Raw genomic sequence first — 23,562 nt, 5'->3', positions numbered from 1 at the left:
CAGGAGTGTGCCATTGGTCACTGGTTGAAAAGCTTTTTTTTTTTTTTTTTTTTTTTTTTTAAACACAGAACAGACAATTTAATGCTTGCAAAAGGCTGATCTCAGAAAAGAAAATTCTTGTGGGTAATTGTTGTTTGTCCTTTTTTCTCAAAGACAAACATGATATCAGGGAGTTGATGCCATGACATGAAAGTGAATTGGATTTAAATGAAGGAGAGCTGTGCAAGGTCACTTGTCCCACTTTCTCCTTCAGAGCCATTAGAGTACAATGATCACATTTAGATCAGGATGACTGGAGATGGCCCTGATGCAGTGGGAGATCTTTTTAAGTTAAGGTCTTTCCCAGGTCTTACTTTAATTTGGGTAATACCTACTTAGTGAATGAGGCTAGATGAGAAAAGAATGGCCTCTTTTACCTAGCTGGAAGAAAATCTAAGAGGGGAACGCCCTCAGGGTTTCTGAACAAAACAGAATTTTTTGCTGTTTATTTATATTGTTATTTATACCCACTCTGAGCCATCAAGGGGCTTGGCGTAGGAGCTATTGTTGGCTAATTGATGAAAACCAGAATGATTTGGGTTTAAGACATGGTCTTTCAAAAAGAAATCTCATAAACTCCAAGATATTTTGCCAGATTTCAGTGATCAAAACTTGACATTCCTTTGGGCAGAGCATTCCCAGGTAAGGACAGAGCAAGAGGAGGAAGGGAGAGAGGGAAGGAAGGAAAGAACAGGAGAGAGAAGGAAGGAACAGGCTACATTGCCCAACTGAACCTGGCCAGTGGGATCTCTAATGGGGCAGCTCCTACTACTCACAGGTAGTTGTTTGTCCTTCGTTTTTTTTTTTTTTTTTTTTTTTTGTCCTTTGTTTTCAAAAAGAACCGTGACATCAGAGAGGTGATGCCATAATTTTAAGTGAGGGAGGGCTGTATACCAGCCTCACTCTCTCTTCTGGAGCCTTCCATGTGGGTAGTCAACTCAGAAAAAAAGAACGTAACCCAAAGGGAAATAAGGCTTCTACTTGGGGAGGATCTCTAACATAATTAAGAAGATTAAGAGGAGTAAATAAAGGACTTCAAAGGCAAACACTTGTAAATGTAAATATAAAGACTATTAAAAAGGTATAAAATATGTTTATTTGTCAGTAATCATTTTTGTGCATTTTTTCTTGTGTGACATTAATGTTATGTGTATAAACTTATATCATTATCTCCTTCTGTTTAAGAGTTGTCACCCTGTATTTAACATTTAATGAAACAATAAAAATGGAAAATCTCATCCTTCTTTCCCTATCCTTCCTCCAACTTTCAAAATTAATGTTACTTAGAACTGTGACTTTCTTATGGAAATTGTTCAATTTAAATTCATAAAATTTTAGATCTAGAAAAAGCCCCTAAATATCATAGCTTCTTCACTTTTCATATAGATATGTAGTTATGTCTATAGTTTGGGGATATTTGCTCTAACATATACAAATATGAGGACTGTTTTAATTTTCATATATCATAAAACAAAAGGTCTAAGGTATATCATTATTTTAGTTGAGAATGTATAGTTAAAGTAGATCAGCCTTAGACCAAATTGGGAAGTTGGTGAAATATGCCTTTATTCCTCTTGTTGTGCTCTTCACTAATAATACTTTCGTTACCTTTATCAAAGTTATTTTAAAGTTATAAAGCAAAAACTGTCATGGGAATACCTCTCATGATAGAATTCTGAACACTGTGGATTCTGGGTGAGTAATAAATATTGTTCTGGAAGCTAAAGCCTCTCATATCATTACTTAGATTTTTCTCTATCTACTCCTTTAGGCTGATCCCGGTGGCAACAATTCATAGTCAGAAGGATATAACTTCACATCCTACACACTTAACAAAAAGTTGGAAAAACAAATTTTGTGTTTCTGTAAAACAAATAAAATATAAACTAGATGAATAATCTAATGAACTGCTTTGCTTTAGCAAAAGAATAAAGGATATGGGGAAAATTTTTTTTATATTATCATAAAATAGGAAAAATTTACTGAACAAGGTTGTAGTTTTGTTTTTGTCTAGAAGTCTTGATAAGTGAGAGAGATGCTTACCTTACTTTGACTTTTCAGATACAGTTTTATCCAAAGGTAAACTTGAACAGTATACATTTTAGTATTCAAAGATCATACAAAGATGTACAAAGTACAAAGATCATAGCTCATTTGTTTCTTCTCTTCTGTGACTGGGCTATGGTCTGTTTGGATGAAAGGAGTTCCCATCTTGGAGAGGTCATAGATCTGCTGAAATAAAGAAGTGAAGGAATACTGGCCTTGTCTTCAGAAGACCCAGATTTAAGTACTCCCACTTCTTGTTAGGTGCTGATTATCCCTCAGACCTGGGATTCTCTGCCTGTTATGTCACCCCATAATTTCCCTGCCTTCCTTTGGTTTTAGGTTTCAGTTTTCTTGGGTCTTAGTACTCTTCCTTTGTTATGACCTCTCCCTTGCCTAATTTCATGATACATGTTGTTCACAACCTACTTATTAGACCTGGAGCTGTTTGTGATCAAGGAGTATCTTTTTCCTTTCTTGTTCCCAATGCTAAGTGCAGGACCTGGCATCCAGCAGACATTTAATAAATGCATCTGATAGATTCTTTAGTTGTGACATTTATTAGTCCTCTGATTTGCATGAGTTGTTTTCCCTTTCTGGGCTTCATTTTTTAAACAGAGACACTGCAGTAGTTAGTTTTTCTTTTAATGTATTTATTTTTATTTGAATTTTAATTTTCTCTAGTTAATATAAAAAACATTTTCTTTTTTGGTTATACACATGCATTTTTTTTTTTTTTTTAGACATATTTCCTTACTAATCATGTTGGGAGAGAAAAATCAGAAAAAAAGGGAAATACCACAAAAGAGGAAAAAAAAAAAGAGAGCATAGCATGTATTGATTTACATTCATTCTCCATGGTTCTCTCTCTGAATGTGGATGCAGTTTTCCATCCAAAGTTCATTATGATTGCCTTGTATCAATGAATGCTGACAAGAACCAAGTCTGTCATAGTTGATCATTGCACAATCTTGCTATTATTATGTACAGTGTATTCCTGGTTCTGCTTATTTGACTCAGCATCAGTTTATGTAAATCTCTCCAGACCTCCTTAAAATCATCCTGCTGGTCTTTTCTTACATAACAATAATAATCCATAACATTCATATACCACAATTTATTCAGCCATTCTCCAATTGATGGGCATCCATTCAGTTTCCAGTTCCTTGCCACCACAAAAAGGGGTGCACATTTTTGCACATCTGGGACCCTTTTTCTCCTTTAAGATCTCTTTGGGATATAAGCCCAGTAGAAACACTGCTGGATCAAAGGGCAGGTACAATTTGATAGCCCAAGTTACTCTCCAGAATGGTTGGATCAGTTCACAACTCCACCAATAATGGATTAGTATCCCAGTTTTCCCACATACCCTCCAACATTCATCATTATCTTTTCCTGTCAGGATTAGATGATTTTTAAAGGTGTCTTACAACTCTAATATATTATTCTCTGCTTTCCAATTTGATTATCCTTTGAAAAGCTCATCACATATCTGTCAGGTACAGCTACATTTCTTTCTAGCATCTCTAAATAGTAGAGATGCTAGAAACATTTTATCAATATATGTATCTTTTCTAATGACTTTTGCAGTGAAAACACCTTCCTACTTAGAATGACATAATAATAGTCAATTTACATTGACTACAAAGTACACATGAATTATATATAAAAATATAGGTACCAATGCCAACTCTTAGATTATAGCATGTTTGACTTGTATAGTTTCTTTTCCATTCTTTTCAGTTATTGAAGTAATTTTAACAAAAATATGATTAATCATAGAATCCTAGATTTAGGACTCGAAGAGACCATGAGAAAAAGATCACCTAAACTGTTTTCCTCAATTTATGGGTGAGGGGACTGAAGCTCAGAGAGGTTAAGAAGTTAAGGCAGCTAGATGCCACACTGGATAGACAATTAGGCCTGAAGACCTAAGATCAAATCCAGCCCTAGATATTTAATACCTGTATGGCCTTGGGCAAGTCACTGAGTTTGTCTCAGTTTCCTTAACTGTAAAATGGAGAAAATAATAACAGCATCAACCTCTTAGAGTTGTTGTGAGAATCAGATATGATAATTATTACAATGGTAATGTGTTTAGCACAGAGCCTGGCATATATTAAGTACTATATAATTGTTAGTTGTTCAAGCGACACAACTTGATGGAAAGCATTTATCAAGTACTTGATATGTGCTAAGTGTTTTGCAAATACTATCAAGATAGTTCCTTCTCTCAAGTAGCTCATATTCTTATTGAAGGAGACAACACATAAAGGAGAACTTATATTACTTTTCATGTTGGATAGAAAGGCCAGGTAATAGGTTCTTAAAGGAAAGAGACAGGGCCCTGAGCACCTCAAGGATCTTAGGAGCAGATGGTCCCTACTCAAAGGAGAATAGAGTTTAAGTAGTATGGGGTGAGGGAAGGCTATGGTGAGAGACCTGTGTTTGAGGGGAACTGAGCAGTGAGGCAGTGAAACTTGGGTTGAAGCAGTTTTTGATTTCCTCAAGTGGCAGAAGGTATATGTGTAATGGGCTGAGGTTTGAGCTGATGCACTGAGGTCCCAAGTACATGAGGCTAGATAGTAATTGGGCTATACTCTATTAATATACATGATTGGATAAAGAATGGTCCCTGCCCACTCTCAGTGCAAGTCCTGATGTGTTGTATAGGAAATGACGATTTTGGTGGGTGGAGGCAGAGAGAGAGACAGGAAGAGAAGCTGGGGGAGATTGGGCTGGGTTCGAGACTCCGAGCTGCTGGTTGTGTGGCTGCTGGTCGAGCTGGCTTCTTGACTCAGCTGCACACATTGCTATCGCCGATTCTCTTCCACCTCCGATCCTTCTTCACTGAGAATAAAGACTGACGATTTTCCCCTAACCTGAATTCCTGTCTCATGCTGATCTTAAAATACACGATCTTCACATATATGTTCTATGACTGGACAGGAAATTGTCACCAACTTGTATACACACATATCTGTCCAAAATCTATTCCAAATGAATCTAAGGTCATATCCAGGTGCAAAAGCTTGAAGACACTTGGGCTCCTATAGTAGATGCCATCTGAGTTAATCTTTAAAAAGCAAACAAAGAAAACCCTAGGAATTCTAAGCAGAATTGAAGAGGGAAAACTTTCAGAAAAGTGGGATGCTCTGAAGGAACAGAGATTTCCATTAGAGAGTTACTTGTCAGGAGTAGCAAGAAAGCCAATTTGGTGGTTCCATATAGTCTGTGGAACAGAAGAATCTTCCACAGCAAGAATTTCTTATAAGAATGAAATCCTAAAGAATGTTCTGACCAATCCTGCCATCTAGGGGAGGGGGGGGGGGGGGGGGGGGGAAGAGGTGAAAAATTGGAACAAGAGGTTTGGCAATTGTTAATGCTGTAAAGTTACCCATGCATATATCCTGTAAATAAAAGGCTATTAAATTAAAAAAAAAAAAAAAAAGAATGTTCTGACCAGATCAGACAACATCATTTCAGGGAATACCTAAGATTTCCACTTAGTTGAAACATAGAGTAGTGAGGTGATGCAGTGGATGGAGCATCCAAGTGGGGCAGACTCATTTTCTGAGTTCAGAAGTGGCCTCAGACATTTACTAGCTGTGTCAGTCACTTTACCCTGTTTGCCTCAGTTTCCTCATCTCTAAAATGAGCTGGAGAAGGGAATGGGAAACTGCTCCAGGATCTCTGCCAAGAAAATTCCAAATGGAGTCACCTGTAAGATCTAATAAGATCTTACTTATAATGATGAAAATATTTTCAGTCACCAAGTCAGGCACAACTGAAATGCCTAAATAACAACAAAGAATATGTTAAGGGGAATTATGTAATTATGCTACTAAAGTAAACCAGCTTATCGAAGACTAAGAAATTTATATTTTCTCCTTTGAGCAATACAGAGGTATCACAAGTTTTTCAGTAAGGAAATGGCATGGTCATAATAGTCAAAAAGAGTCTACTTTGTCTAGGTATCTATGTATTAGAAAGTATATTTTGGCTGTTGTGTCAAGGATAGTTTGTAGACAAGACCTGAGGCCAGAAAACAGAGTAGGAGGCTGTTAAAATATTCAAAGCAAGAGATAAAGAGGGAACAAATTAGTCTGATAGCAAGTAAGTAGAGGTATATGGTTGGATGTGAGTGAAGTTGTAGAGGTAGAATTCTCATAGCATGTAGGTGATATGAGAGAGGAAAAAGTGAAAGATTTTATACTTGGGAAGATATAATGGAAAAAATGATCAACTTGAGTCCAGAAGACCTAGGTTCAAACCCTGCTTCCAACACTTATTTAGCTGAGGAACCAGCGGCAAATTTCTCCACATCTGAATTTTAGTTTCCTCCCCTATAAATGGATGTGGTATCTATCTCATACAATTGTTATGAAGATCAAATGAAATAATGGATACGAACTGCTTTATAAAACTTAAAACATTGTTTAAACATCAGTTATTGTTATATGTTGAACCTTGAAATTCTTCAGAATAATTTTTGAATTAGTACCAGGTGGTTTTACTAGTAGTCATAGCATTAAGAGTGATTCATGGGATTAAGGTTTAAAATATCTTTGTTTTCTTTTTCTTTACACAACTGAGCAATGTTTGATACAATTCATACTTAAATAGCTAGTATTCTCTTAAACTTGTTCACCAGAGTATCTAATAATAAACTTAACTGCTTATTTAAATTACCCTCACTGTACATAAGTAAGTGTATGCTAGTAATTAGCTTACTAGAAAATTTTGGGCAACGAGCAAATTTTCCTGTGTTTTTCATGCCAATACAGACCTACCCCAGAGCAGTTATTAAAAATTGTGTCTGGAAATAAAATTAAATCTGAAAAGCAGGTGAAGAAAAGAGAATTGGAACAACTAACCAATTTTTTTCCTCCCATTTATTCTTTAAAACTGTCTTTTTAAAGCAATATTTGATTTGTATTTATAATTTTTAAATAAATCCTGTATGTACCCAGACATATACATACAAATATCTTCGAAATCAAACTTATTGAAAAACATAGTAAAAGAAAAATTTATTGTCAAGATTGTATCAAAGATAGCCAACCTTCCATTCCCCCCAAAATAGATGAGTTCCAAAACATTAAAACTAAATTCTCTTAAAGAACAAATTTATTTAAAAAATTTTTAAGGCTATTTTATGGTTTCTGCTATAAAAAGTCTTGTTTTCTGAATTTTGAGCATGTTGATGAATATTTGCTGAGAGGAGCATGTAGATTATGCCAAAAGTGAAGCAGCATTTTGGTATAATGGAAAGAGTTTTAGCTTTATTATCAAAAGAAACTTTTATTCAAATCATATTTCTGACACTTCTTAGTGGTCTCAACTCTGACAAGTCAGTCACCTAACTTCTGTAAACCTTAATGTCTTCATTTGTTAAATGGCAATCACTGAGTGGTGGTAAGAATCCAAAGATATAATGAATAGAAAACACATTTTAAACCTTAGTGGGCTTTATAAACCTCAACTGTCATTATTATTAATCTTACTCTTCTAATTTTTTTTTCAGTGGGGACATGGATAATATAGCGGGCACAAATCAATATCTTGCTATTATGTATATTGAATGTTCTATAAGTTGTATTTCACAGGATTGTAAAATAGCTGCTTTTCAGTTGAATATTATTATCATTAATACTAATATGTTATTGTTATTTTTAGAATGAAAAATAAAGGTAATCAGTATTAAACAACATTATATTGTATTGGTCAACTACTAGAGAAAAGAAATCACTTAAATTTCTGTGGTAGTTCTTTGCTTTTTCTTTTCTTTTTTTTTTTAAGTTTTAAAAATAAAAGTAAATTGTTTAACTACAAAGAAAACAATTAAGGAATGGAGCTGTTACAACCAATTCATAGACAACTAGAAGACTGTTGCTATGTTTTCCTAATCTGTTGTTATTTAGTAATTTTAGTCCTGTCCAAATCTTCATGACCCCATTTGGGGTTTTCTTGGCAAAGATACTGGAATGGTTTGCCATTTCCTTATCTAGCTCCTTTTATAGATGAGGAAAATGAGGCAAATAGGATTAAGTGATTTGTCCATCGTCACAAAATTAGTAAGTATCTGAGACCAATGAAGAAGATGTCTTCCTACACTACAGTACCTAGTTGCCCTTTTCTAGTCTAGATTGAGCAAAATGCCAGTGGGGCAAAATACAACATCCATGAGGAAAACTGTATCATTTTCAAATGGGGAAATAAAACCACTTTGAGGAAAGACGGGAAACCCAAAAATCAATGTATTACTCTTTTAATATTGGGGGTAGATGGTCAAGAAAGGGAACATGGCAAAACCTGGCTAAGAGAAAAAGATCAAAGTAGATTTTGAAAGTTAGGGGTTATTTATAATGTGCATTCTTTAAACTTGATTTTTTTTTCTTTTGTTTTTGGATGGGTCACAGACTGATTTTTTTCATGTATATAAAAACTTTCAGATGAGTCTTAATATAATTTTATTGTATTACTTGATTTTTTCACTTCAAAGAGGATTCTTAATATTTTGTTATTTTCTTAATGAAGTTAACAGTTTAGTTTTTAAAAATCTCCAGACACATTCTTTAATATAACCTGAGTTACAAGGAATGTCTGAAGCTGGATTTAAACTCAGGTCTTCTAGATTTCTAAGTTTAGTGCTTTCCAGTCTATCACCTAGCTGTCTCTTCTTGCCAGCAATACAAACCCCATCTAAAGTATTAAGATGGTAAAGTAATCTGTTTTCTGGCTTGTAATCTTAGGAGGTTGTTCTCAAAGGTCCTGGAAGGTTCCTTCCAGTTCTAATCTAGATGTATTATCCACTGTAACTTAAGATTTTTCTAGCCATAACTTAGGCTGTTTCTTGACACTTACTCAGAACTTTAAAGATACAGAATTGTGGCCACAGAATCACTCCATTTTTTCAAAGGATACTTATAAATTGAGTTGACTATAGGTATTGAGAGTAGTGATTTAAAAAAAAAAAAAAATCCAGTAAGACAGTGCCATCTACTGGCAGCTATATTTATAGTTTTACACGATAGGAGAAACAAAAGATTTCCCCCTATCTTCTCCAGTGATTTCCAGTTTTGTGTAAGACAGCTTAAAGTTTACTGACTGTTACTAAAGAACAAATACTCTTTTATCTGAAATTAATTATAAAGATATTTTCACCTCTATTATAGAAAACTGAATTAGGTTCTCCTGTTAGTCTCCTTTCTAAAATTTTGGCCCTTTTTGGCTAGATTTCTTCTCCATAATTATATGAGAGAAATTTAAAAATCTTTAATTTATTGCATTAAATTGAAATTATTAAAATTATGAAATATTATATCAGTGATTTATTATTTGTTCCAGACTTTGTTTTCCTTTATAAAAAGTGTTTGTTATCCCATCTATCCTGATTTTTCTTGATATCAGAATTCTAACCTATGTATATCTTGTTCTTTTCTTTTTCAGATATCTTTCTGACCTCCATGCTGATGGAGATCCTTCTTGGCAGTGTATTGGAGCACAGCATAAATGGATCCTTCAACTCATGCACAGTTGCAAAGAGAGTTATGTAAAAGACTTAAAAAGCAAGTATATTTCTTCTCCAGTTAGTAAGTTAATTCAGTGGTATCCATTGAGTGGTATTCAGAATGCTTAAATATTGAGGAGATAATTTTCCAGTTTTAGCATCATCAAATTTTCTTCTGCCCAAGCTAATTTTTTCTGCTTAGCTCTTGTACTAAAGGATACATAAGAAAATGGAAGATAAAAAAGTGAAACCTAAATCTGTTAAATATTGTGACTTAACTCTGATAAAGGTATATTAAAAAACTGAGACTTAAGTTCAAAATTAGATTTTAAGTAAGTTCATGAAGCCTATATCATTACCCTTTTTTATTATAGATAATGAAAAATTAGAGATAGACTGGGTTTTTTGGCAGAATAGAGTGATGGGATTGAATCCTCCAACACACCTACTAGTTATAAGAACATGGAAAAGTCTTTAACTTTATTATGGAGCTTAGTGCCATGCTCATTATTGTTAGTAATGTAAATAAATATGATATATGGCATCTTTTTTCAAAGAGTTTGCCATAAAATATTTGACTTAGTCAAAATGATCCACAAACCACAATTAATTGAAAATTATTCTATTCTAATTATTTTTAGGGAACAGTTAAAGTTTACAGGATAAAACCTTCATGCCATTTAGTGGAAACATACATTCTTTATAAGACAAATTCTATCCTTCAGCTTTAATACTCATCTCATATATTTATCCCCCAAAATTAGATTAGTTAATATGGATGCTTGATTTTTATTTACATTCTTTTATTATCCCTTCAACATCAGTACTTTTGATGCCAACAGAAAGAACCTTCTGTTTTTAGGGGGACTACAAATAGCTTTGTTAATTTTTATTTCCTTAGAAATTGGTTTATAAATTTTACATATTTATAAATTGTATTTTGTAATAAGAAAAAAAGGAAAATGCCAGTGGTCAATGCTCCTCACCAAAATCCTGTGCCTCATGATAGCATGGAACCCTCTGGTTCTTGAAGGGTCTTCTAACAGAGTACAGGTTATAGCAGCTATGCCTTACCAAACTGGAAGGACTTTAAGGACAAGCTTTAAGACAGCCCAAATAACTGATATTCAGAGATCAGCTTGGCTATGTTCCATGTTATTATATAAATGGTGGCCATCCAGGGAACAAATTATATTGCCTACATGTCACGGGAAATTATCTGCTAATTCTAAGTTTGTGGTCTATACTGGTGGAAAGGAGAACATACACTAATGAAATCATATATCCTTGAAGTTTTCAAATATGGGATAGGCATTGTGCTCATTGTATAGGGAGTTGCAAAGCTAAGCCAGTTATTCATCATTTATTAAGTGCCTACTTTGTTCTATTCACTAGTATAGAAATGAGAGAGGGAAAAGATAGTCCTTGCCCTCAAAGAACTCAAAATCTAACAGGAGACAACGTTCAAGCAACTTCATAAAAACAAGTTCTATACAGGGTAACTAGGAAACAATATTCAGAGAGAAGAGAAAGAATAATATTCCCCAAGAGGGATGGGGAAAGAGTTCTTATAGAAGGTGAGATTTGAAGTTGTATTTGAAGAAAGCCAAGCTATACAGGAAACAGAAAGGAGGAGGAGGGAGAGCATTCCTGGCATCAGGGAAAGCTAGTGAAAATGCCTGTAGCAGGAGATGGACTGTTTGTTTCAGGAACAGAAAGAAGATCAGTATCATTGAATTGGGGAGTACTTGTTGGGATGTAAAGTATAAGACGACTAGAAAGGGAGTCTGGTTATGAAAGGCTCTGAACAACAAATAAAGGGATTTGTTTTTGATTCTGAAGGTGATAGTGATCCACTGGAATTTATTGAGTAGGGCAGATGACATATTTGGAACTGTGCTTTATAAAAGTCACTTTGGAGGCTGAATGGAGGATGGATTGGAATGAAGGAAGAGAAGAAGACAGTATATAATTGAACTGGTTCACTAAGGATTTAGGATGGGGAAAGGAGGAGAATATGGCTAGTGTAAAGGTGATTGATGACTTGGGAGGTTGAAGGATTTGACATTATGATATAGATGAAGAGTGAAGTTTGGTATTAGAAGTCAGGAGATAGAGAAAGAAATCTAATAAATTATGATCAGATAAAGGAATTTCAGAGTTCATGAACATGGAGGTGGTGAATTTTTGGATGATGGCAGAATTGAGGATATGATCATCTTTGTGTGTGACTAAGATGAAATGGAGGAGTATGTCGCAAGAAATGAGTAGATAGCAGTTAAAGATAAGGGTATTTGAGGTAGTATCATATGAGAGCAGAAATTGGAGAGGAGAATTTATAAATTGTATTTTGTATTACTATTTATAAATTGTGAGCCAGGTATTGAATTAATTTGAGGAAGGAAGGGGAATGTCCTGAACGTCTATAGATAATAGCTATCTGGATTTTGATTGGGTGATAGATCTGAATTGTGTAGACTTTAAAGGAGTAAAAGTTACTAAATGAGGTATATGGGACCATGGTAATGAGAAGCAAAGAATATTCCAACTTCAGGGGTCTCTACCAGTGCTGTGGAGGAAAATGAAAGTGTAGCCTTTGTTGGAAAGGATGAACAGGAAGGCTATATCAATCAGAAGGGAGCCAGGTCTCAGCAATAGCCAGAAGGAGGAAGGAATAGGAAAGGAAAAGATTTAAAATGAAAGCAAAATAAATAAATATGGTCTCTGCCTTCAAACAGCTAAAAGAGTAATTGGCATGGTAAGCTATTTGTTCATATATTTAATTATTCCTTTATTCAACAAAGTGTTAAATGCCTAATATACAGAAGTAATTGTGCTAGGCTCTAGTGAAGATGCAGAGATAAATAAGACATGATCCTTTCCCACAAGGATCTTATAATTTAGTCAAAAGAAACATACTATATGCATAGATAATTTTTTTTCTTTATTTATGTCCTTTATTTATTTTTTTTTAAATAACTTTTTATTGCCAGAACCCATGCCAGGGTAATTTTTTACAACATTATCTCTTGCACTTACTTCTGTTCTGATTTTTCCCCTCCATCCCTCCATCCCCTCCCCCAGATGGCAAGCAGTCCTATACATGTTAAAGAGGTTACATTATATCTTAGATACAATATATGTGTGCAGAACCGAACAGTTCTCTTGTTGCTCAGGGAGAATTGGATTCAGAAGGTATAAATAACCCGGGAGGAAAAACAAAAATGCAAGCAGTTTACATTCATTTCCTAGTGTTCTTTCTTTGGGTGTAGCTGCTTCTGTCCATCCTTGATCAATTGAAACTGAGTTAGATCTTCTCTGTCAAAGAAATCCACTTCCATCAGAATACATCCTCATACAGTGTCGTTGTTGAGGTATATAATGATCTCCTGGTTCTGCTTATTTTACTCAGCATCAGTTCATGTAAGTCTCGCCAATCCTCTCTGTATTCATCTATGTGTAGATAAATATAATACAAAATATAATCAATAACTATATAAAACAAAATGTTATGTAATCAGTAAGGGATCTGGACCCAGAAGATATGCACACAAATAATTATTATACTATGTACATAAAAGAAACTTTTTAAAAAGAATGCCATGAGAGTTTCAAGAAGGTAGGAATCACTTCTGCATTGATTAGGAAAGGAAGGAAAGACAGTAATAGAGAAGGCTTTATGCAGGAGGTTGCATTTGAGATAATTTAAAGAATAGAATTTTTGAGCACTGATAATAGTAGAATGTAAGAATTTGCCTAACGCCTCATAAAGTACCAACCCCTTAATTTTTCATGTAAGAATATCTAGTCATTAGGTGATGTGCCTAATACCAAATAGTTATCTAGTTAGGGCTTGAACCCAATCTGATTATCTTCTATCACAGTATACTGCCTCTTCTTCACAATGCACCCTCTTTTAGTGGTTGTATAAATTCAGAACTGAGACTTTCTTTTAGTCCTTCAGGACATTTTATTACTTCAATCCCGTGATACATGGCAGGAGAATCATTCATGGAAAAAAATAATAATTAGAACTTTTGCATATAAAATCCATGCAAAATAACATTTAATTAAATTAATAAAGCAGATATATACAAACACAGGAGCTAATGATTTCCTAAATGAAAGTAACTGAAATTATCCAAACTAGATCCAAATATCTGCTCTATTTTCACACATAAAAACTAGATACTTTAGTACAGTGAAGTGAATGATATTGGATAAATTCCCTATAGGTCTAATTTCTGTAGATGATAGTAACAGCTTACATTTTATATAGGCATTAGGGATTTTATAAAGTGCTTTTTTCAAAGTCATAAAAGTGCCTCAATTTACAATGTCTGAGGTCAGACATAAAACCTTATCCTCATTTTACATGGCTAAGGCTATATCCACATAGCAAACTCAAATTCTGGTCCCTTGATTCCAGATGTAATGCTCTTCCCACTATATTACATCATTGTTTTTTAAAATATAAAAGTGAATATGTTAAGGTTTGAAAGATAAGGCACTTTACATTCACCTAGAAAGATGGATTGAAAGTAATTTCCTGACAATTTTGGAAGAGTAAAATGAAAGTATTTTACTTATCAAGTTAGAGAAAATTGAAAGGCATCCAGGATATTAAAGGACATACTGTGGGAGGTTTTATCCTCTACTCACTAGCAATGAAATGTTTGGGGAAGAAAACCAAGCAATTCTCTAAAAGGCTTGATTATTGTTTTATATAATGCAGATATGCTATCTAGTTTTTAATCAGTCCTGTTCCATGTTTAGGGATGACTTGATACAATTTGATGTATACTTGCTATATTTCTTTAAATTAATTTTGGAATTTCTTTTCTATTACATTCTACCCACAAGTGGTTAAGAGTGATAATGAATATGTAAAAAGGCAACTACTTATTCACTCTACTTACACATAAACTTCCCCATAATGGTAATAGCTAACATTTTACCATATAGCACTCGATTAGATAGTGGGCTCCATTGGTTTTAACTCAGGACTTCCAAAAACCTGTTTTTTAAATTTAATGATGGTCAAATTCTAGAAATGAGAAGTTGAGTTGTAAGTATTGTAATCCAAAGAAGAAACAGACAAAATTTTTTGAAGTAAACTTCCAGACAGAGCAATGGTTAAAAAATAAGATATCCTCATGGATTAAAATATTTAAATGAATAAAGTGCAGGAAGCATGAAATAATTTTTTTGCTGTTTAAGTATGTTGGTCATTATGAAATCTAATTAACGTATAGAAACCAAAGATATCTTTATGTAGTAAGGTAGTCTTTTTTTTAAAGAGGGAAATGTTAATTTTATTTACTTTTCTGGTCTTCAGACAGAATTTCTTAAGCAAAAAAAGTGATAGATTTTCACAGACAGCAGTACTCCATTAAAAACTGCCTTTCTCCAAGAAAGATTCTTTTGTGTATGAAGCTCTGGCAGTGGAGGGTTGGGTCATAAGGTTGATATTCTCATGAACACTGCATTAGATCTTTCCCTAAGTTTCAATTTTTACAGTAATAATATACACTGATCCTAGCAGATGGTGCTCTTCATATTGTAAACAGTGAGGCAAAGCACTAAAGATTAAAATTGCACCTTAAGCACACATTGACATTAATCACTGCATATTCCTTACCATTCTTCAAATGGATCATTGTATGTAGCCCAAATTTGATACTCTAATTTTGAGAAGAGGCAACATTACTTAGAGAATAGCTTTTTTAAAAATTACTGAATATAAAGAGAAGGAAGTTTTTAATTTTTATTTTTTATCTCTCTTGAACTCTTAACTATTTTTCTGTCAGGTTATTCTACTTTCAGAGCAGACCTGTCTCCATACTGTTGCTTGCAGAAAAGTTTTACCACCTTATAAGAAGTGATTTGTCTCTTAAAATTCCTGTGGAACAAGTCCAAAATTAGACTAAGGCCTCAGCTTTTCCTGCCAGGAAAAGCCTTTAGTTAACCCCCTACTGACATTCCCAAACAGGACTTTTAAGGGTGACCTTTAAAGGTGTTTTTTACTTTGTTCTGAAAATGAGTTTAACACTTAGAGTGTATGTTGGATATATGTAATAAACTAAAGGAAAGGATATGAGTATTATGAAGTAATTGCATAATATTTTTTCTCTTAATCTCTCTAGTCTACTTATAATTATGTATTTAAAAATGATTTTCATCCAGAAAAACAAATTATTTTTAAGCTAGAAATAGCATCTTTTATAAAAGTAATTAGTTCTTTGAAATTGTTAGGCAGATTTTTTTCAAAGTTAAGCAAAAAAAAAAAAAATTCACATTTATAGAAAAAATTATTTGTTGCTATGTCACACCTGAGTTTTGAGCATTGCAGTGGAGAAGAGACAAGAATAAATTTTAAAGAAACAAGTACATTGACAGTAAAGTCTTTGTGACATAATTCTATTTAAAATCATACAGCATAAAAGATAATTTATTACTAAAAAGCAAATACTTCTGACTGCTGTGAAAAATGCCTCAAAATAGAAATAATTTATATTTTAAAATGAGAATAAAAATAGATTTCTTTTATATCAACATCTTAAGGTAATGTTAATTCCTCATTATGTAATTCATTTAACCTCATATGCTTCTTACTATTTAGAGAAGCTGTTACAGGTTTTCATGTGCATGAATTATATTTTTCCTTTGGGATTCCCCTTTTTAATAGTTGGGGACAATAGAGAAAATGCTTTAGAATTCTGATATATAGAAGAATGCTAGAGAAATGTATATTTGACTGCTTTCATAGGTTAAGTACTCGTTAATTCATGCAGTTTTCGATACAGCTTGGAAAATATTGCTACAATTAGAAGGCATTGAAGAAATATCCACATTTTAAAAATTACTTCCGTATTGACAGTATGTGTGTGTGTGTATTGTATATAAATAGACATACACATATACGCACTATATGTACACATACTAGTATATATATATATGTAATTTTCTAATAATTTGTTACAAAATGTGACTAAACCAAAAAAAGTACTTATAGGAAGTACTTTTTGAGGATTTTTCTTGAATTTTTTTCTGCATTCCCAAGTGAATTTTTATCATTGCCATATATAATCCAGTATAAGAATTGATTAAATAATAATGGCATGGCTATATAGAAATACAAATAGTGTTTGTTTAATTTTTAAAATATTATTCAGGGCTTCAGAAGAATGCTATTGCTAGGGGGCTGATTCCTTTGGTAATAGTCGAACTGTTAGAATAGACATTGCAGAAATGCATGCCCTGTTTAAGTAATATTTGTACTTTTTCCTTTCTTGGTTTGTGACATAGTGTTATGTTATTACAAAGTATTTTTAAATTTTCTGTAATAGAATGGGAATCTTTCAAAAGATTCTATTGGCCTACATTAAAATTTCATGCAAGATGGGGGATCTTAATGCTTCAGAATTGTTTGTGCTAATGTATAAAAACTTAGAAAATTCTGTTTAATTTTAAGGGGAGAGTAAAATAGTTACATAGAGTTTTCTATGATAGTTACAAAGGAAATTTAAATTTTTTTCATATATACTTCCTTTTTCCATTTTAGTGTGCCATTGACTTTTATATTTAAGAATCTTCATTTACCAGTTACCATAAGTATTCTTATCAGTTTACAATACTCAGGTTTATTTTAGTAAACCTTTCCACTCTGGTAGTTTATTAATGCTATTGCATTTCCTAAAGTTTGAGGGTTTTTATATATTCTATTTGTTTTTTATATATTGTGACACACTGGCTATATCATAAATGACACTGTTGGAATGGTGTCACTGATAGTAAGTTATCCCCTTTGAAAGATGAAATGGAAAGCAGCAGAAGCATCATGATATAGTGGAAAAAAGTTGTTGAGAAGCCTCAATTCATTTTTCATCCCTGACACTAGCTGTATGAATCTGAATTTTCTTTTATATAAAATGGGGATAATAATACCTACTTCATAATGCTCTAGTGAAGGCCAAGTTTAATAATATTTGTAAAGTGCTATATAAAGGTCACTTGTAGTTTTTTTGTTTTGTTTTGATTTTTTGTTTGTTTTTACCAGTGATTTCTTTCTCTCTTTCTTCCATATCATTTTGCTTGAGTATTCTTCTAATAATTTCAGATCCACTAGACCTTAGGAAGGGATTTCCCAAGGTGATGCTTCTCTCTATTCCTATTTCAATACGGATACTTGGTTTTCTAGAACAGTGTTTCCTATCTACTTGCAATGTATCCTACATGAATTCTCTCTTTTTTTTTTTTTAACTGAGTAAATTAGGTACCTTGTTCCAAATTTTTGCTAATTTACAGAAATCTCCCTTCCAGGATAGTATTGTCCAGATTTTCATTTTTTGCCTTTCGTTTTTCATAAAAGGTATTAGCAACAGGTGACATTCATGTTACAAAAAATTTGATTTTAAATCTGTACAATAAAAATAAATGTTTGCTTTAATAGAGAAATAAAATTGTAACCACCTCAGCATCACTAGTCACTAATCTAGGTCAAGTGTTTAAAGTGAATTCTAGCAGTTGTAATTATCAGTTACAAACTGACAATTTTCTGTTAGAGAAAATAGTAAAAACAAACAAACAAAAAAATCAGTATCCCCACTAGCATACTTCTTTCAGTTGTATTTGTAAACCTAAATATTTCCAATTTGACCATGGCATCCAGTTTTAGATACTCTATAATATAGGGCTTATTCATATAGCAGTTAATAAGTTACAAAACCTTTTTACTTGTTTTCTCATTTGACCCCTACTAGTGCAAATAATGTGTTGACAGATGAACAAACTGCACCTCAGAAGTTAAATGACTTGCCCAAACCTGCATAGCTCAGTCAGCCGCAACACTATCATCAAAACTCCAGGCTTCTACCTCCGGGCTAGTGGTTTTTTTTGTTTTTTGTTTTTTTGTTTTTTTTTTCCATTGACAACTGCTGTGTTTTGTATTAGGGAATTGGATTGAGATCTCTTTACTTACTCTCTTTTAAATAACATTCAGATTCTATTCACCTTGAAATGAAAAATCTATTTCTGCTAGATCAGGTAGGTAAGCAGGACTTGTGTCGAAAGAAAAGACCTTTCCAATTTGTTATGCTAACACCTATTTTTTTTCTATTGCTTTGGCTTACTGTACGTCTGGAAGAAGCCTTCTAGCAGCTGGGAGCTATTTCATGTCTAAATCACACCCTCTTATCCTTAGGAGAAATATTCTTTTTGACAGTGAATGTCAATCATATACTTAATTGTAGTGATTAATTGGTAAATTTAAAATATTAACCACAGCACATAATTCTGAATTTCATATTTCTTTGCTGTAGTTATTTTCCCTCATTCAAATTGATCTTTTCATAAAATTTTTCTGAATTTAAAGTTGTAAGTAGTTAGGCAATGAGTTAATGTTAAAAGACGTAACTAATATTTATTTTGATAACATTGTTTAGGGTGATAGATAATGTTTTCAGATTTAGGGGCTTGATATATTGCCTCATATGAAAACCGCAGTTGCATTTTTATAATTGTAATTGTAAATTATTAATTCAAGGTATCTTTTATTATATTGTTTTATATATATATGCCTGAATGCCTGATAAGGAAGGGCCCTTTTCGTTCTATCAAAGGTGAAGGTTCATTAACACTAATACATCAAATATGTCACTCTTCATTCATTTAAATAGAATGATTTCCTTTAAATTAAGGAAATGTCCCAGCTGCTACACCCTGTCACAGTTTTAAATATATAGAGAAAGGCATAAGATCAAACAGAGTAACATTTTTATCTGTTGACACAGGTTTAATTTGGAGGGGAATTTGTAATACTGTCTTGATTTTTTCCCTCTTTGGCATTCAGATTCTTATATGTGGTGCTCTTGAAAGGAATCTTATCCTGCCTATGTCAATGCAGGCTCCAGGCACTGTGTGTTTGGTCAACAAGCAACAGTGGGTGGTCGGACTCCAGCACAGGACAAGGGCCTGCTGTGCACAGGAAAAAATGTTCAAAGGTGTTTAAGGGTGGTAAGGAAGTCTGCTGCCCTTCAGAGAGTCCGGAGGCTATGGATCAGTGTTCCCTCTCACTATTGTAGACTGTGAGAAAACTTGATGTAAGAGACATGAAGGATGAGGAAATACAGTAAACTTACTCACCTGGTTTCACATCTGCAGACTTAACAAATATCTATTTTACCCTTCACATTGTATGTAAACTATTATGCAAATATTAGCTAACATTTGATTTTTTGAATGGATAAAACTCTTGCACATTTAATTGAATCCTGACTGGTCAAAAATGTATTTTATTGCAACACTAGGATCAATTGTCATTTTTTATAAGACCTCACTACAGTCCCCGTCATTTCCATGGAATGTTGGACTTGGCACTTTACATTTAATCTTTAAGTGTTAAAGATTCAATACTGTTTCTAATTAGAAAATTCATTGTTGTAAGAATGAATTACAAATATATTTTGCATGCAAATGAGATCAGGTTACAATATTAACTACTAATGAAATTCACTTTCTTTGAAAAGAAATAGCATGAAACTTAAATAAATGGGTTGTTTGAATCTGCCTACTTTTTCTCTTTAATAGAGTAATTGTTCAAGATAATTTCATTGATGTTCTGAGTAAAATACAAACATCTCTTTTTACTAAAGCACAATTTTTATTATATATTTGTGTGCTTTTTTTTTGCATCTGTGTATATGACTTTTTAAATCTTTTTAAAGGATTAATGTGTACAGAAACACAGTGACATGTGCTTATGTATAGAATACCAAAAACCACATTTTGCCAAAGTAAAAAAAAATAATCAATATTGACCCTTGTTCACAAAGAAAACTTCATTATTAAAAGTTTTATTTTTTCTTAATGAATATACTTGTTAGTAAGATTATATTTTGTTTAAAACTGATAAAATTGTAATAAATGTTGGTTTCAAATATGTTTAATAAGTAAAATTAATATTTCTTAAAATTTAATTTGTATTACTTTTCTACAAGGAAATAGAAGCTGCAAATAATTAGAAAATCTTTAGTCCAAACCTCCCAATTTAGAAAGTTAGATTTTTTATCAAAAGTTAACTTTAGAATCTTTTATTCATTCCAATCATAATCCTGCATCTTGTCCAATAATAAAGTTTTCATATTTTATCCTAGTTGCACTTACTATCAATCATACTTAGTAGTTTATCATACATAATATCTTTTGTGGTAGTAAGGCTATAAAATTTATCATGAAATTAAAGAATTACAATCTAACATTTATTACTTAATGGCATCTTCACATTCTCTTATAATTTTGTCCTTCTGAAATATTTTGCACTTCCATTTTTGCTTTAAGGCAGAATTTTTATATTCTCAAGTAAAACCTACTAACAACATTTTCAGTTAAAGGATTGGGGCAAAATAAGCAGTTTTTCCTTTTTATCCTTAAATGTTTCTTAACATATTTAACCTTCTAAGGCTTAAGTTTTACAGTTTAAACTTTTTCTCCATGAAAATCACTTTGAACAATAATATTAAATAATTTTCCTTTCTTACCTTCCCCAAGAATAGATTTCAAGCATGGAATCTCTGCAGTTGCACAGGTACTTTTAGTGGCAAGAGTGAAAAATTAGAGATTTTTTTTTTATTAAGGTTGTAATACATAACTACTTTCTGTTTTCAGATAGGTTCCTTTATCCATTTTAAGAATAATTCCCAAAACAACAAATTTATCAGTAAATTTGATTACAAAATGCCTCAAATACTGCCAGTGTTGATACAAAGATAACATTAAAGACCAAACATAAGTTTCTCATAGCAATTTTAAATTACTCATGTTACTCATAAAATGCCCTACTGCATAGTATCTCACATGGTTAAGTTAATGTTCCTATGAGAAATTTAGGTTTTGCCAATCTAATTGAATGTTGCTATAATGCTGTGTTAAAGTGTAAGAGTATAAAAATATGTGGTTTCTCCAGGAAAGATACCTTTATTGTATATAACAGTACATTAGATGCTGTTTACATACTTCTATGTAACCTTTTTATTTCAAAGATTTTAAAAATCATATTATTAAATTCGAAACACTAGATTTTATATGATAGAAGCATCCACAATATGAAGTCATTATATTTCTTGAATTATTTAATAATGAAGTCAAAGGGCAAAAATCCAAATATTATTAAGTTTTTAATATTTTCAGATTTTTGCTGTCAGAATAGTTGCATTTTATTATCAATGAAATATCAAATTGATATTTGGTATACCTTCTACCATACTATATTTGGAATGAAATTTATACATCTTAATTTTATTACATCAAGAATTTCAAGTATAAAAGCAATGTTGGAACCATTAGATTTTTTTTTTTAATTAAAAAAAGGACACTTTGTGAGCTTAACAGTGCTTAATGACATGAATTGGTATTTGAATGATTTCATTCATTTAATGTTGGAAAATTCAACCTGTTGTTCTCCTTTAAAAATCATTCATCATTAGACTTTGTCCTGTGAGAGAGAATAAGATGTCATGGAGGAAAACTGTTTATAAGTTGATTCTCACTGTAGTTTTCAGAGTTTACAAATTTGTGTGTAGTGTTGAAGCGCTATCTTCTGGTCAGAACAAAATATATCTTGCTAATGTATTCCAGATGTTTATTAGTCCTGAGGGTATATGTGCTGTTCTAGTTCCCTGCTGCTGTGTTATACTTGTTTGTAATGCTAGACAACCAATTAAGAAATTAGTTAATGTTAAACTTTCTTTTCCTGATCAGATAATTGATGATGTGTTTTCTAATAGAACAAGAAAGTATTCACACAATCTTTGTTATTAGGAGGGGAAGTTGTCCTTTTAACAATATCAGATTTTTAAGAATATTATTTCGGCTTAATATCAGATCATTTTAGTTAAGATTCTAAAAACAAACATAAATGTCAGTATTATTTCATTAATTTTAGCTTTATAGAGGAATTTGCGTATAAGGAATATTTTGTGTTCAATTTTGCAAGAATTTTCTAAGTATCTACTATGTACATAAAACTGTTGAAATTTGGAGATGCAAAAACAAAAAGAAAACATTTTTTTTGCAGGGAAGTTGAAAAGAATTAGTGGCATATTTCCAGGAGCTAAAAGGAGAAGTGAAGTGAGCACTTAGTGGAATGTAAATCTATAAAACTAATATTATACCTTATGAACTTGATAAATTGCAGGGTGCTATAATATGGAAAACATCCCTTACTGCCCTATTAGATAATTATCTAAAACCTCTATAGTTTATTCCTCAAGTTATTTAATTATAACTTTTAATCTTTGTTTCTTTGTAGTAGTGATTTCTCCAATCTGGTGATGATAAGAGATAGGTCAACAGTACCATTGCTGATTTTTGTTGTGTTTATAATCTACTGAAATGCCTATTTTGCAATTTTTTTTAATATGAATTGGTTTCTAGTCAGAATTCTTCCTTTTTGTACTTGAGGGGTTGGTTTTTTGTTTGTTTAATGTTCATTTTTGTTTTGGTCTCAATTATAGGATTGATTATAAAGACTGATCATTTTGGGACTGAGCAGAGGATAGATATTTTAGCAAAAAAAGACTTTTTAAGCAAGCTTAAGCCAAGGCTAACATTGAAGTATGATTAGAATTCAACTAGACATAGAGGAGGAATAAGGGCATTCTGTGCAGAAGAAACTTTAATATTTTGCTGGATCTGGAGTTTCTTTATTAAAGCAACAGCAATAATAATGATACCTGCCATTTATATAGTACTTTAAGGTCTCAAAATGCTTTACAATTCCTGTTTCATAACCTGTGAGGTAAGAGCTATCCCTAATGTACCATCAAAGCACATTGGAACCTTGTCTACTCATCCCTTTATGATTCTTTTCCACCGCCTTCCTTTAATGCACCATAAATATATATATATGTATGTATGTATGTATGTATGTATGTATTCCAGAAAGCACCTATCTCATGGATTCTTATGAG

At 32.5% G+C, this 23,562-nt stretch overlaps 1 protein-coding gene across 4 annotated transcripts in view; it reads left to right on the top strand.

Annotated features, from left to right (window-relative positions):
• The window catches only part of EXOC2 (exocyst complex component 2), a 200,436-nt gene that overhangs the window by 69,992 nt on the left and 106,882 nt on the right, over nucleotides 1–23,562 (top strand). For all 4 annotated transcript variants that reach the window (XM_012541697.3, XM_023496373.2, XM_031946943.1 and 1 more), the window contains one exon: nucleotides 9,535–9,653. In XM_012541697.3, coding sequence (XP_012397151.1) covers nucleotides 9,535–9,653 — 119 coding nt within the window. The remainder of the gene's footprint in view (nucleotides 1–9,534; nucleotides 9,654–23,562) is intronic.

This window comes from Sarcophilus harrisii, chromosome 1 (assembly GCF_902635505.1).
Source record: "Sarcophilus harrisii chromosome 1, mSarHar1.11, whole genome shotgun sequence".
Lineage (NCBI taxonomy): Eukaryota > Metazoa > Chordata > Mammalia > Dasyuromorphia > Dasyuridae > Sarcophilus > Sarcophilus harrisii.
Note: the sequence above shows the minus strand (reverse complement) of the source record. Positions and strands in the feature narration are given on the sequence as shown.